Source organism: Mustela putorius, unplaced genomic scaffold, assembly GCF_011764305.1.
Source record: "Mustela putorius furo isolate JIRA1106 unplaced genomic scaffold, ASM1176430v1.1 tig00000095_pilon_pilon_pilon, whole genome shotgun sequence".
Lineage (NCBI taxonomy): Eukaryota > Metazoa > Chordata > Mammalia > Carnivora > Mustelidae > Mustela > Mustela putorius.
In genome coordinates, this window is record NW_025421280.1 from 36,757,467 (window position 1) to 36,773,111 (window position 15,645).

Sequence of the window (15,645 nt, forward strand, 5' to 3'; positions counted from 1 at the left end):
GCAAGCTGGTTAGTAATGCATGTCCTCAGGCTGGACCCTAGGTGCATGGAATCGGAAACTTTAGGGAGACGGCCTAGGAATCAGTTTCGACAAACCCTACCCCACCCCACCTGCATGATGCTGATGCATGCATAAGTTAGAGAATCACTGCCTTAGCCTGAACTTTCAGGTGTCCAGTCTCACAGCTGTCCTCCTACCCCTATCCATACTCCATCTGTACTGCTGGGATCCTTGCTCTCCCCTGCCACAGGGCCTTTGCACATGCTGTTCCCACCGCCTGGCATGCTAACGCCATCATCCCCCAGCAACATCCTTCCTGATCTCCCCAGCTGAGTCACACTCCCCTTGTCCACTCTCACTCCCACACCCACTTCTCCTGCACAGCACTCATCAGTCTGTAATGATATATCTTTCGGTGAACTGGTTGGTTCATGTCTGTCTCCCCTACCATACGGAAAGCTCCATGAGGGTTGGGCTAGTGTCTGGTTCTTTCCCACCATCTTATTCACAGCACCAGTGACATGGGCTGAGTGAATGAACACTGAAGAGAGTAGCCTCCTAAGGAGACGCTGAGGAGAGGTTCAGCTCCGCCTTGACCTACTCACCCGGCAAGGGGATTGGTCACCAAATGGGAACACACTGGTGACCCTATCCTTGTTTCCTGCTTCCTATTCTAGGGTGGCTTCCGGGATTCTAAGGAGAAGGACGTGTCCCTCACAGCCTTTGTCCTCATTGCACTGAAAGAGGCTGAAGATATTTGCCAAGGACAGGTCAACGTAAGTGTCTGCCCTGCTCCCCTCCCCTACCCAAGGCACATCCACCGTGGAGGTGAGGTGTTACATCTGGGTGATTCTCTGTCCTCCCCAGGGCAATAACCACCACCACGGTGGCCATAATAACACCCAGCATTTGGGGGTCATTAACTAGGATGCTCATCTAAGATCTTCCCGTGGTTAAGTCCTGTAATCCTTGTAAGAGCCCAAGAGGTCGGCTACTCTTCTTATCCCCAGTTTACAGAAGAGAAAACTGAGACCCAAAGAGATCAAAGAGCAGGTCCTTTCTCCCTGCTTTACCATTTTCAGAGAGTTTTCACCAATGTCAACCAAAGCCCGCTCAAGCCCACTTTCCACGTCACCCCCGCCAGATCAGTGCCTTGTATCTTTGCTGCTTCCCTAAAGAAAACTCACAACAGAGAGCTAAGAAAACATCAAGACCATTTTCTTAGTCTGAGAGATCTTTTTAGGAAATTTTCTTTTCCTTTCTATTTTTTTTTTAAAGATTTATTTACTTGAGAGAGAGAACATGGGGAGAAGAGGGAGAGAGAGAGAACCTCAAGCAGGCTCCCTGCTAAGCACAGAGCCCTTATGCAAGGCTCCATCTCAGGACCCTGAGATCTGACCTGAGCCGAAATCCAGAGTCAGGTGTTTGACTGAGCTATCCAGGTGCCTGTCTTTTAGGAAATTTTCAAAGGAACCATGATCCTTAAAGGGAAATGATTAAAAATGTTGTCTTACGGCTATTTCCTTTTCCTCTGGTTTTGGCTTTGAAGAGGAGAAACTTAGAAAGATTGGCTTCTGAGAGTCTTTGTAATTGCTCTATTTGCTTTGTCCTGGGTTTTTAAGAGTAGCGTGTTTGACCTTTAGCTTACCAAGTCCAGAAGCCCAGGATCTCACGTCAGCCAGCTGCTCCCTTAGTTGGAACCCAGAAAAGAGAGGGAGCCGGGGTGGGAGGGGGGTAATCTTTAGTCCCCAAGAGGAACCCAGGCCCTTCTGTGCCAAATAATTCCTTTTTCTCTGCCACCTACATAGCTGGGCAGAATGTGGCTGGCTGCCTTCTTTGGGGGAATAGCCTAATCAAGGCTATCAGATTCCCGGGGAATGGTTCTTTTTTATTTTTTATATATATATATATTTTAAAGATTTTATTTATTTATCAGAGGAGAAGAGGGGGGGAGAGCGAGCCCAGGCAGACAGAATGGCAGGCAGATGCAGAGGGAGAAGCAGGCTCCCCGCTGAGCAAGGAGCCCAATGTGGGACTCGATCCCAGAACACTGGGATCATGACCTGAGCCGAAGGCAGCTGCTTAACCAACTGAGCCACCCAGGCGTCCCTTTTATTTTTTTTAAGAGTTTATTTATTTAGTTAATAGAGAGAGAGAGTGAGCACAAGTAGGGGGAGCAGCAGGCAGAGGGAGAGGGAGAAGCAGGCTCCCTGCTGAGCAGGGAGTCCCATGGGGGATCCATTGCAGGACTCTGGGATCATGACCTGAGCCAGAAGGCAGAGGCTTAATGACTGAGCCAACCAGGAGTCCCCCAGGGACTGGTTCTGATTGGCTCCATCATGCTCATGTGATCACAGCTGGGCCAATCAGCTGAGGCCAGAAGTAGGTCTTACTGGCAAATATGGCCGCTTCCATTGTGGCACGTAAATGAAAGAAAAGTTCCTACAAAAGTCGGAAGTAGATGAAGGAGAGGTAGCTGGGCAGGCAAAAGGGTTATTTTCTACTACAACACAGCAATATTTGGCCTCCCTGCTCAGCGGGAGCCTGCTTCTCCCACTCCCTCTCCCTCTGCGCCTGTGCTCTCTCTCTCACTCGCTCTCTCAAATAAATAAATAAAATCTTTTTAAAAATTAAGTCATAGAAGTTTACATTTAAGTAAATTAGACGATGCATTAAACATTAAAAAAACAGGTAAAAAAAAAACACTCAAAACTCATCACTTCCCAATTATTCACTTTCATCGTTATCCTTGGTACACCCATCCATCTCGAGGTTCTTTGCACACGTATATGGTGGAAATACTATCAGACGCTGTGCTACTGCCCACCTCTTCCCAACTCTGCGTTCACTGCCTCCACATCTGTGGTTTGAAATTGGCCACGGTTGTATTTACACCATGAAAATCCGCAAACACTACAGATCGAGTCTTCCTCTACCCCTCCTCTCTCTGGGTCTCAGTATTCTCATCTGTGCAGTAAGAATGATGATAAAAATAGACTGGCATACATTTGGGACCACGTGGGTGGAACTAGAGGGTATTATGCTGAGCGAAATAAGTCAATCAGAGAAAGACAATTATCATATGATCTCCCTGATATGAGGAAGTTGAGAGGCAACATTGGGGGGGATGGGGGGCTAGGAAAGGAATCAATGAAACAAGATGGGATCAGGAGGGAGACAAACCATAAGAGACTCTTAATCTCACAAAACAAACAGGGTTGTGGGGGTGGGGGTGGGGGTAGGGAGAGGGGGGTGGGGTTATAGGCATTGGGGAAGGTATGTGCTAGGGTGAGTGCTGTGAAGTGTGTAAACCTGGCGATTCACAAAACTGTACCCCTGGGGCTAATAATACATTATATGTTAATTTTAAAAATTAAAAAAAAAAATGGGCTGGCATATATAGTAAGTGTTAGCTAGGAAGCTGATGATGAGACAAGAGGAACTCCCAGCAGGATGCTGAATCATTCACACTAGCTCACAAGTGCCTACCTGAGACATCTCTTCTCCACTCCATGTTCAGGCATGTCATGGTGGTAGCTTGAAACTGACCACAGTGGGAGTATTTCCCTTACAGTAACTGGAGATCTGTAAACTAGCCACCCTCCTCCCCTATCCCCAAACACACACTGGAGGCCTTAAGCAGCTACCGGGACACTGCTGGTTATATAAACTGTCCCTGGCAACTTTTAGGTATTCAACAACAAGGCAGCTCATGGTGACTAAAATGTCTGGAAAACCCAGTGGGGGTGTGGGAGAGGGAAGATCGATCCAAGACAGATGTGTCCCAAGGACAGAAACCATCCTGGTACCCAAGAAGTGGTGCCTTTGTGATCCTTACCAGCTCTCTGTGGCAGTAATGTCCAACTTAGCAAAGTACTCGATCCTCTTTCTTATAGAGCCTGCCGGGCAGCATCAATAAGGCAGGACAGTATCTTGAAGCCCACTACGAGAACCTGCAGAGATCCTATTCTGTGGCCATTGCTGGCTATGCCCTCGCCCAGATAGGCAAGCTGGAGGGAAACCTCCTCAGAAAATTCCTGAGGACAGCCAAAGGTGAGGGGCAGCCTAACGAGGTAAAAGAGGAATGCATGGCTGGGGTTGGGGGAGGCCATCTTGAACTGGCATGCGGGGTGCTAAGCTGTGCTGCGATGGGCAGATTCAAGGTGAGCTGGAGTGGATGGTGCTAAGCCATGCTGGGTGGGTGGCTCTGAGGTGTGCGAAGTTCTCATTGTAAGCTCCACGAGAAGGTCCGTGGCCTTCTTCATTCAACAAGTGTGTATTGAGCACTTGCTATGACCCAGGAGCAAGGACGTGGGCTCTGACATCAGACAGACCCCAATTCAGATCCCGCTCTGCCATGTTCTCACTGTGTGACTTTGTACAAGTCACTGAACCTCTCTGGTCCTCATCTTAAGATGATATTTACATCGTAGGTGGTTGTGAAGATTGAACAAGTAATGCAGGTAGAAGGTCTAGCACCCCATAAGGGCTCTGTCACTCCTGTTGTCCTAACATTAACATTATCTCAAGGGTCTTTGGGATTAGACAAGATAATGCCATGGGCAATTTATCACAGTGCCTGGCACCTAGTGAGCACTTAATCATTGGTTCCAGTGATGATCTGTACCAGGTTTGCCCTGATTGATGGAACATAGTCAAGAAACATGATGTAACATATACCGAAGTGGTTTAACACAATAGAAGTTTGTTGTTCATGGATGGATCTCCTCCATACACTAATGCCCAGATCCCAGCCTCTATCTATTCATGGCTCTGCCACTCCAGGTCCTTGGAACCCACTCCATCCAAGTAGAAGGAGAAAGAGTCAGGAGGATTATGCAAAGGACGTAGACCAGTCATGGAAGGGGTCCCTGTCACTGCCAGTGCCCATTCCATTGTCCAGAGCTCCATCATATGGACATACCTGCCTGCAAAGATATGTGGGAGATGTAGTCCAACTGTGTGCCCAGGAAGAGGAGAGAACAGTTCTTAATAACAATCTCTGCCATAACTACTTTCTTAGGCACCTGGGACATCACAGTGAATCAGTATAGCCCCTGCCATCATGGCCCCACACTCCAGTTGAGGAAAGATGTGAGTTAATAGATTGCTATGGAGCATGATAATGCTGGAACAAGAGAGTGTAGGATGTTTTGAGAGACAGAAGGAAAGACAGGGGTCTGTCACCCAGTCTTGGGGTACCACTGAAGTCAAATTGTGCAGGATGAGATTAACAGGAGTTAAGTGGAGAAGAGGTTCTCCAAGTAGAGGGAACAGAATATCAAAAGACTGAGAGGGAATAATGAGAATGGACAGTTTAGGGAATCTCCTATAGCTCAGTGGGGGTACAGTTGAGAATTCAAGTGGAAGAGTAAAGGTTAATGAGAGAAGAGAATGAGGCAGGAGCCAGCAGGTTGAGGGCCTTGCATATAAGGATACTTGAACACCAAGAAGTCTAGGGGTTGTGGTCTTCTGAGCTTTCTCTGAGCCATCTCCAGGCTGGACAGAGCAGTGAGCATGGGGCGGTGGGGGTTCTCTCCACAGACAGGGAACGCTGGGAGGAGCCTAACCAGAAGCTCTATAGTGTGGAAGCCACATCCTACGCCCTCTTGGCCCTGCTGCTGCTCAAAGACTTTGACTCTGCACCTCCTGTCGTGCGCTGGCTCAATGAGCAGAGATACTACGGAGGTGGCTATGGCTCCACCCAGGCAAGTGACCCCATATCCCCCAGGCACCTGCATGCCTACTTCCTCTGGCCTCCCACTGGCCTCCAAGAGAAGACATTGAGACTGAGGGGAAGTCCTTCTTTCCCACAAGCCAGAGGGGCTGGAGTGGATTTGAGAGATCAGGCTTTTTCAATTGTGAACCCACCTATGGGATCTAGACTACATTCTGAATGCCCCAAGCTGTGTTCTGAGCCTCCAGGTATCTAGACCAGGTTTTCAGCTCCACCCGACTCCCTGTTAGCTCATCTTCCTGTGGGTTCTAGACCAGGTCCTCAGCTCCACCCGACTCCATGTTAGCGCATCTTCCTGTGGGTTCTAGACCAGGTCCTCAGCTCCACCTGACTCCCAGCCTTTCTCTCCCTGGTGGGTTCTAGGCCATGGTTTCAAAAACCTCAGACTCCGGTTTGACCCCCTTTCTTTCTGGCAAGCTGTCAGTCATACTCTCAGTATCCCTTTTGGATTCTAGGTCATATGGTCAGTGACCCCAGGCTTCAACTTCATTCTTTTTTCACAAGTGGGTTCTAAACACATTTTCATTTGGCTCCAAACTCTTACCTTAGACTCTCCTCTGGATGAGTCTGGGCCACATTCTCGGTATTGCTACAGCCTCAGTCTTATGCCTGCAATTTCTGGTGAATACAAGACTTGTTGTCAGTGTCTCCAAGTTCTGGTATAAGCCTCTATCCCTTGGAGAATGTGGAGCATGTCCTCAGTGTCTAACAACCCCCAATCTCATCCTTACCCTCTCTGGGGGTGGGGGTGGCATCCTAGGCTACAGTCTTAGTGCCTTCTCCCTCTGATCTGAGTCTCTTCCTTTCTCTTGGGTTCTAGGCCACCTTCATGGTATTCCAAGCCTTGGCCCAATACCAGAAGGATGTCCCTCGCCACAAGGACTTGAACCTGGAGGTGTCCATCAAACTGCCCAGCCGAAACAGTGAGATCAAGCACCTCATCCTCTGGGAGTCTGCTAGCCTCCTGCGGTCAGAAGAGGTACAGTGGCCGAACCAAGCCCTCCTTGCTATCACCCTGCACACCAGCCAGGGTTTGCCAGAGGCAGGAAGGAGAGCAGATGATTACTATACCCAAGGGAAGGCTTCGTTCCCGACATCCTCTCTTCTTTCTCCCTACTCCCTGCAGACCAAGAAAAATGAGAATTTCAAAGTGATAGCTAAAGGAAAAGGAGAAGGCACCTTGTCGGTAAGACACAGGAACACACATCCACTTGGCCCGCCACTTTCTCTCAACCCCTCTGCCCCAGAGCGACCCTCTCCTTCTCAACTCAGGTGGGCTGACACTTCATTGCTCGCACTATTCCCCCAGGTGGTGACAATGTACTATGCCAAGCCCAAAAGCCAAGCCTCCTGCAAGAACTTTGACCTCAGGGTTAACATTCAACGAGTCCCTGATGATGGTAAATGGAGTAAAGCCCCTACCTGTTATCCTTCCCTTAACCCCATTCTAATGTCTGCCCCCCCGCCTGAATCGGGACCCAAGGACCCCCCCCCTCCCATTTTTCTGTCTTCTGTGTTCCTAGGCAAGAAGCCTCAGGACGCCAAGAGCACCATGCGTCTTAACATCTGTACCAGGTAAGTGACGATAGCTCACTGGGGGGTCATCTTGACCATTCCTCTGTCCATAACAAGACTTCTCACGAATAATATCTGCGGTACCTAATCCTTTCCAAGAGCGCATTGTGCCTCTGGTATTGTGTGAAGTCCCCCGAGGAGGTAGATGCCACGGACACAGCCCTCACTGCCCTCACTGCCCTCAGCAGTCCGAGACTAGCCACAGAGGCGAGACGGTACAAGCAATCCCAACAATCGATGGGGGAAGTTACAGTTGTTCCATGACCTTGAAAGTGTTTTATCACAACATCGAAAACTCTCATATTGCCGGTTTTAAAGATACAGAGAAATGAAAATGACAGCAAGACGAGAATTTGTTTAAGATGCTGTAAATGAAAACCTCAGAACATTGTGATGGAAGTGATTTTTTTTTTCTCCTTCGTAAAACACTTATCAAAAGAACTGTGGTTGGAAAGCACCTCCTTCCTCCTCTTTGTGTAACTTAGGTTATGGATAAAGCAGGCATCCTTCCTATGAAGTTGTGAATTGTCATGTTCCCTTCTAAGTTAGGTCAACTTCCAACACTTAATCCTTGCAGTGGCCAGTGTCACGAGATACCCAAGAGTTATGGCTGCGTCTCTGCCAGTGTTGCTTCCTCTGGGACAGCTGCACCTTTGGTCACAGCCATTCTTCTCACTTGTGTTGATGGGCTCGTGTTCCCCCAGGTTCCTCCCACTGCATAGCCGGCCCCTCAAATTGCAGCAGGGGGGACATTCCCGCAGCCTGCTGTTTTTTCTCTAGCTCCGTTTGTGTGCTATTCAAATTTTACCTCCAGCAGTACCCGTCTTTAACCAGTCTTCATTTCTCTGCCGTGCTTTCATCTTTGTTGGCTAGTTCCCTCTTTCAATAACTCATTTTCCCAAAACATCAGGTGGGTTGATAAAGAATTAACACAATCACAGGTCACGCTATCAGTGCATGACAGTTCATGCACTAATGGCGGCCCAGTGAGTTGGCACCGATGGACTTGAAAGAAGTGGTGTGATTGGTCATTGACTGTGATGAGCATCTGTTATTTGCAAAGCGATTGGTGGACTGGAGAGCTAGAAACAAGATTTGTACTTTATGCAGTTGTGATTACTGTACCCCGGTGTTACTGATCTAGACCATGGTAACATTTTCTTGTCTTTATTTTCTAGAAGAACTGAGGCATGGAGAGGGCAAGGGACTCATCAGAGGTCATATAGAGCTGGGATTTGAACCCATGCAATTGGGCTCTAGAGCCTGAGCTGTTAGTCTCCTTGACCATCATACTGCCTTTCCCTTAGTCCCTTTGGGGAATGTTTCCTAAAATCGAATATTGCTCTGTGCTGCTATGTGGGAACTAGGAACCTCTGATCAGACCCCCCCCCCCTTGTCCAGGAACTGACCCCCAGGGCTGACCCCACCCTGGGACCTGACTGTCCTCTCTCTGCCCCAATCAGGTACCTGGGACCAACAGATGCTGCCATGTCGATCCTGGATATATCCATGATGACTGGCTTTTCTCCTGACATTGATGACCTCAATGATGTATGAAGGGCTTGTGGGTTTGGGGGCTGGGATCAGTGGGAAGAACTCTGGGGTCTGGAAGAAGACTAAGGAGGATTTTCACAAGTTCTACTCTTCCCCCAGTTGAGTGGTATCGAGAAATACTTCTCTAAATATGAGCTGGACAATAAGCTGTCTAATAAGAACACCCTCATCCTCTACCTGGACAAGGTAAAGCCTCCAATGGGTACCTGACCTCTAGCTGGCTGTCCTTCCTCTGGGTCAGGCCAGGCCCAGGCTAGGGGAGATGGGGTCCCTACTGCTGGGTGGTGGAGAAAGGGGCATGTGGAAAAAGGTGGCCAACCCAGGAGAGGGAGAAGAAGGCTCCCCGCCGGGCTGGGAGCCCAGTGCCAGACTCAAACTCAGGACTCCGAGATCATGACCCGAGCTGAAGGCAGACATTTAACCAACGGAGCCACCCAGGTGTCCCAGCAACTTTTAAATAACTATTCAGTATCGTTAAGCACGGGATGTTTTTATGGGCATAGATGGCAGTCCATTGGCCAGCACTCAACCACATGGCCACTCTTGGGAAGGAAGGAGTCCGATGAGTGCAGACTAGTTGCGAGCCTTGGAGAACGAGAACATGAATTTTTTGAAGTCTGCTAAATCTTTTGGCAGAGCTTCCTCTGATTCCTTCCACCCTCCCCACCCGTATCCCGCCTTCATCCTTCATTTTCTCCAACCCCCAGTGCCCGGGCCGGCCTCCCCTCCGTGTCATCCCACTGACCGGCCTCCTCCTTCCGCACAGATCCCGCATCAGCAGGAGCACTGTATATCCTTCCGAGTGCACCAGTACTTCAACGTGGGGCTGATCCAGCCTGGGTCCGTCAAGGTCTACTCCTATTACAACCTGGGTGAGCAGCTGACCTGGGACCTGGGGGCTTGAGGGTCCCAGGGATCTGAAAGGTGGGGGCTGCTGAGGGTCCCAGGGTTGGAGACGTACCATCTCCAGGTCCGAGGGCCCCAGCACTGGGGACCTGCCATCTCCAGGTCTGAGGGACTGGAATCCAAGCCTCCCGGCTCTCTGGGCTGGAGGCCGGAGCCCTCTGACCCTTCCGCACCACTGTGCCCACAGATGAGAACTGTGTCCAGTTCTACCACCCGGAGAAAGACGACGGCCTACTGAGCAAACTCTGCCACCAGGACTTGTGTCGCTGTGCTGAGGGTGAGCACAGGGGGTTGGAGAAGGGGTGACCACACCCCCTGGATCCTCCTTCCTTCCGGGGTGGAGGGGGGGGACTGCACTCAGAGGAACGGGCCCAGGAGTGGTGGGTCCTGGATGAGACGTAGGGTACAGCTGCGCCCCCCACTCATCCACCCCGCAGAGAACTGCTTCATGCACCAGGCAGACAAGGTCACTGAGGAGTACCGGCTGGACAAGGCCTGCGAGCCGGGCGTGGACTACGGTAAGCGGGTTTCTGCACGCGTGAGTGCGTGTGAGCCGCAGTGTCTGTGGCTGTGGTTGTGCAGGGACTGTAGTCCTAGGTGGCTGCGTATAGGATCGTGTGTGGCGGATGGGCTGGGCGGGGGCAGGGACTGTTGCAGGATGGGCTGGGATCCAGCATGGATCTGCTTGGGCGGGAGTTGGGGGGGAGGCCATGTGCGCAGGTGCGCTTGTGGGTGAGGGTGACCCCCACGCCCCCACCCCACCCCCCCCGCAGTGTACAAGACCAGACTCGTCAGAAAGGAGCCCTCGGACGCCTTTGACGACTACATCATGGTCATCGACCAGATCATCAAATCAGGTCAGCCCTGCACTCCGCCCTCTGCCGCACAGTCCCGCCCCCTCCTCCCAGTTTCCTCCCGCTGCGGCGCTCAGCTCCCACTGCCTGCCCTCCAGGCACTGACGAGGTGCGGGTTAAGGAAGAACGCAAGTTCATCAGCCACATCAAGTGCAGAGAAGCCTTGAAGCTGAAGGAGGGGAAGCGCTACCTCATGTGGGGCGTTTCCTCCGACCTGTGGGGACAGAAACCCAAGTGAGTGCCAGCCCGGGGCCTGCCCAGGGTCGCCCCGCCCTCCCAGCCCCGCCCTGCCCCCGACCTGTCCTGCCTCCCCCTCCCCCACCAGCATCAGGTACATCATCGGCAAAGACACGTGGGTCGAGCTGTGGCCCGAGGCTGAAGAATGCCAGGACGAGGAGAACGAGAAACAGTGCAAAGAGTTGGCCAACTTCGCGGAGGACATGATCGTCTACGGCTGTCCCAACTGACCCCTCCCCGCGTCCCCACAATAAAGCTGCAGTCTTCTGCCGCGTGTCTCCCCGTGTGGGAAGGTCTTTGACCAGGAAAGAGGCAGTTGCAATCCCCCGCTCCCTCACCAGCATCTCCCCTGGGCTCCATCCTGAAGCCGCACCGGGCTCCTGCCTGCGCTCCCCCTGCGGGGTGCCCCCCCCCGCGCCGCAGCGTGCTCTCCCTCCTCCCCCCCGCCCGCAGGGTGCCCTCCCCCCTCCCCCGGCAGGGTGCCCTCCCCCCGCCCCCGGAAGGGTGCCCTCCCCCCTCCCCAGGGAGCCTGCGCCTGCCGGCCTGGCCTGCCCCTCAGCCCAGCCTTCCCACCTGCGTGCTTACCTGCCCCTGCCGGCACCCTCACCCGCGTTCCTACCACCGATATTGTCATCTGAACCTTGACCTGTGGTCCCACCTACGCCCCGGTAGTATCCACCTACATTCCGGGCACTCCCGCCTGGCCCACGCCGACATCTCCCGCCGCAGGCTGGCCTGTATCTTTACCGACGCTCTGACCCACACGCTCCGCGAGCTTCCTTTCCACCTGCCTCCCCACCCGCTTTCTCACCTGGTCTCACCTGCAGCTCAAGGGTCAACCCCGGTTGCTCCCTCGCCGGCATTCGGTGTGGGGCAGTGGTGCCCAGGAGGGGGCGGTAGGGGGCAGGCCGGGCGACATTTCCACGGGAGCTCAGGGTGAGTGAGCAAGGGAGCCAGCTGAGAAGGAAGGTCTGAGTCAGCGGTCAAAGGCGGAGAGTGCGGGGGCATTGTGGTCACAGCACCCCAGAGCTGTGTGGAGGGCAGCAGCCACAGGCAAATGGGTTCACTGGCCGCCGAGGGGAAGTGGGGTCCTAGATGCCTCTTCTGGTTAATTCCACCGCTAGGACTCGAGGGAGGGATCCATTCCCGGCTCTCCGTCATGGGAAAAGCCCTAAGCTTTGCAGTCGCCCCTTCTCAGCACCTTTTCCCTAAGACCCGCCAGGTCCTGTAAACCCCACCTCCTGATTCCAGGACTATGGGGGAAATAGATTCACAGCCAGAGTCCCCCTCCCCTCCAGACCCTGATTGGCAGGGACCTCTGTCAAGGGGAGACTCCAAAATCCTCATCACTCACTAAGTGTCCCAGCCAACCTGCCCACCCAGCTTGATGTCTTTCTTCTCATTTCTTTGCTTGCTGATTTCCCCTTTCTTCTGCCCTGGGATTCCTTTTCTTCCTTTCTTTTTAGCACATGGGGTGTTGTTTTGTTGGAGCACCTGTGGTCCCCCAGGATGGACAGGAGACAGGGTCTTTGAAACTGACATTCTAAGGACAGCATGGAGTTGATTTCACACAGTGAGGATGTCCGAAGAGGAAAGGAGAACAGGGCAATGTGAGAACACTTGCCTATCGTGGGGCCACCAGTATAGTCCTTAGATCCAATAACAGTCATTTTGTGGGTCAACCTAGCCATGTGTCAAACTTGTGTCAACCTAGTCAAACACCAGTGTAAATGTTGCTAGGTAGGTATTTTTTAGATGTGATTCACACCTATAGTCAATTGACTTTCCGGCCACACTTGACAGTGTGGGTGGGCCTCATCCAATCAGTTGAAGGTCAGAAGAGGAGAAAAGATAAGGTTTCCAGAGGAAGAAGGAATTCAACATAGTGGCATCGAAATTCTGCCTGAGTTTCTGGCCTTTTGACTCTAAACTGTAGCATCAACTCTTAACTGAATCTTCAGCCTGCTGGCCTCTCCTGTGGATTTTGGATTCGCTACACCCCAAAATCACATGAGTCAAATTCCTAAGGTTCCTGGCTGGCTCAGTCAGTAGAGCATGCGACTGTTGATCTCAGGGTCATGAGTTCAAACCCTACGTTGGGTGTGGAGCCTACTTCAAAACAAAACAAAACAAGAACCAATTCCTAAAAATAAATTTTGTGTGTGTGTGTGTGTGTGTGTGTGTGTGTGGAGAGAGAGATGATGTTGATAGATAGAGGCTAAAAAGAAGAAAGAAAGAAAAGAAAAGAAAAAGAAAGAAGGAAGGAGGAAAGGAGAAAGAAAAGAGATGAGGCAGCTGGGTGGATCCGACTCTTGATTTTGGCTCAGGCCATGATGTCAGGGTCATGAGATCAAGCCCCATGTGGGGTTCCACGCTCAGAGCAGAGTCGGCTTGGGATTCTCTCTACGACAGTACAGACCATGGGAGGTGGTGAGATGCTGGCCGTCGGTCAGGGAGGTGGACACTGGGAGCAGAGTGGGGAGCAGACAGAGGGGGCTCCCCCTGGGCGGGCACCTGTGGCTTGCTATAGTGCTCTCTCTGGAGGGTTGCTCCTGGGCAGACAGAGGGAATGGCTGCATTTAGTCCATAGGATGTAATTGGTTAACCCCCTGGGTGCACAGTGGGAAGCCATGGCAAGATTTTAAGCAGGGGAGAGATGAAGACTGGCATATGTGCTTAAAAAGTTGATGAAGGGGCGCCTGGGTGGCTCAGTCATTAAGAGGCTGCCTTTGGCTCAGGTCATGATCCCAGGACCCCCAGGATCGAGTCCCGCGTCCGGGCTCCCTGTTCCACGGGGAGCCTGCTTCTCCCTCTCCCACTCCCCCTGCTTGTGTTCCCTCTCTCTGTGTCAAATAAATAAATAAAAATCTTTTTTTTAAAAAAAGCCAATGGAAGCCGTTCCATTCCAGGCTATATCTGAAAGACCTAGAACCGGTGCCCAGACAAATACGTGGGCACACGTGCTCCTGGCAGAGCTTGGCACCGTAGCCGAAGGGTGGGAACAACAGAAACATCCCTCAGGGCGTGAGCGGGCAAGCGAAAGGTGATGTGTCGATGAACTCAAACACTCCTCCAGAAACAGAAGGGAGCGCTGGCACGCACCGCGACGTGGATGGAACTTGAAAACAGGACATCCAGTGAGAGAAGCCAGACGCAAAAGACCATACATTGCCTGTTTCTAATTTCATGAACTCTCTGGAATGTCCTGAACAGGTGACTCTGTAGAGCAGGAAAGCGGACTAGCGGTTGCCTGAGGCTGGGGGGCCCCGGGGGCTGGGGGTCGGGGTCGGGAGTGGCCTCTTTATGGGAAGGGGCTCACCTTCCCAGGCACTGAAGACATCTGGGAAGGAGATAGAGTTGCCTGACATCGTAAATATCCTAAATGCCATTGAGCTGCTCGCTTCAAAATGGCTAGTTTTATGTTATGTGAATTTCGCCTCCATAAAATGAAATTAAATTAAAAATAAAATAAAATAGGGGTACCTGGGTAGCTCAGTTTGTTAAAGCCTCTGCTTTCGGCTCAGGTCATGATCCCAGGATCCTGGGATAGAGCCCCACATCGGGCTCTCTGCTCGGCAGGGAACCTGCTTCCTCCTCTCTCTCTGCCTGCCTCTCTGCCCACTTGTGACCTCTGTCAAATAAATAAATAAAATCTTAAAAAAAAATAAAATAAAATAGACAAGCTCACACTAGGTAGAGGGCATAAAATGAATTACGAGATGGCAAGAGGGAAAGAGAGTGTCGAGCCACAAACCACTATGAGTCCGAGCCAGAACCGGCAGGTTGGGCTGCTATAACAAGACCCCTACGCTGGGGGAGGCAGTGTTGCGGCGGGGGGGGGGGGGGGGGGGGGGACCTTAAACAACAGACATTTATTTCTCAGCGTTCTGGAAGCTGGAGGTCTGAGAGGCAGGTGCCAGTGTGGTCGGGCTCTGGTCAGGGCTCTCTTCCCAGCTTGCAGACCCAAAGAGAGAGCAGATCTCCCAGTAGGGCACTCATCCCATTCCGGAGGACTCCACGTTCAAGACCTAGTCCCCTCCCCCAAGACCCCACCGCCCGATACTGTCACTTTAAGGATCAGGACTTCAGCAGAGGACTGGGGGAGGGACACAAACAGTTCACAGCACTGGGGCGAGGTGGGAACCGTGGGTATACCCACGGGGGGGCGGGGAGGCTTGGGTGGAGGTCTGCCTTGGAGACTGAGTCACCGGGGCTTTGCTGAAAGGTGGGATGTGAGAGATGAGAAAAGATGGGGCTCCACAGGCTACTTCAGGGCGTCCCCCAGGACAACTCCCAGACCAATCGTTCCACCACCTGACTGTGAGTTCCCATTAAAACTTGCATGCACACACATGTGCACACACACACACGCACACGCACACACACACACACACACACACACACACACACAGAAACCACTCTCGCATTTCCCGCCGCTCTCACTACCCTCTAACACACTGTAGAGTGTCTTCTTATTTACCAGGCTCGTTGTCTCTCGCGCCACTGGAGTAGGAGTCCAGAAGACCAGGGACTTTGGTCTCTCTTATTCACGGCTGCGCCCTCCAACCTAGAACAGTGCCCGGCACACGGGAGATGATCTAGAAATATTTGGTAACAGAGTCAAGGAGGCAGCCGCAGGGAAAAGCTGGGGCCTCCCCGCTCGGTCCCTACCTGAGTCACATCTTCAGATGCCCCTGGAAAGTGTGAGAGGCCACATGAGTGAGAGTGAGACAGGGCCAGCCTGGGGGTGGGGGGACAGGAAGAAGAGGAGGGCCAGTGGGG

At 52.1% G+C, this 15,645-nt stretch overlaps 1 protein-coding gene and 2 long non-coding RNA genes across 3 annotated transcripts in view; 1 reads left to right on the forward strand and 2 right to left on the reverse strand.

Moving 5' to 3' along the window:
- The window catches only part of C3 (complement C3), a 32,663-nt gene extending 21,522 nt beyond the window's left edge, over positions 1-11,141 (forward strand). Inside the window, exons 27-41 of the mRNA XM_004771601.3 lie at positions 678-776; positions 3,897-4,053; positions 5,545-5,708; positions 6,558-6,716; positions 6,864-6,923; positions 7,047-7,137; positions 7,261-7,312; positions 8,776-8,863; positions 8,966-9,052; positions 9,633-9,738; positions 9,960-10,049; positions 10,210-10,290; positions 10,546-10,629; positions 10,725-10,860; positions 10,952-11,141. Of these exons, the coding sequence (XP_004771658.1) occupies positions 678-776; positions 3,897-4,053; positions 5,545-5,708; positions 6,558-6,716; positions 6,864-6,923; positions 7,047-7,137; positions 7,261-7,312; positions 8,776-8,863; positions 8,966-9,052; positions 9,633-9,738; positions 9,960-10,049; positions 10,210-10,290; positions 10,546-10,629; positions 10,725-10,860; positions 10,952-11,093 (1,596 nt within the window). The 3' untranslated portion in view covers positions 11,094-11,141. The remainder of the gene's footprint in view (positions 1-677; positions 777-3,896; positions 4,054-5,544; positions 5,709-6,557; positions 6,717-6,863; positions 6,924-7,046; positions 7,138-7,260; positions 7,313-8,775; positions 8,864-8,965; positions 9,053-9,632; positions 9,739-9,959; positions 10,050-10,209; positions 10,291-10,545; positions 10,630-10,724; positions 10,861-10,951) is intronic.
- On the reverse strand, positions 9,341-9,713 carry LOC123393468. Its single transcript, XR_006608254.1, has 2 exons — positions 9,612-9,713; positions 9,341-9,451 (listed from the first exon to the last, which is right to left on the reverse strand). It is a non-coding gene; the product is annotated as an uncharacterized LOC123393468 (long non-coding RNA).
- A 235-nt stretch (positions 11,142-11,376) lies between the features above and the next one.
- LOC106003685 lies at positions 11,377-15,633 on the reverse strand. Its single transcript, XR_001176322.2, has 3 exons — positions 15,535-15,633; positions 15,344-15,461; positions 11,377-11,820 (listed from the first exon to the last, which is right to left on the reverse strand). It is a non-coding gene; the product is annotated as an uncharacterized LOC106003685 (long non-coding RNA).
- Positions 15,634-15,645: the final 12 nt, after the last annotated feature.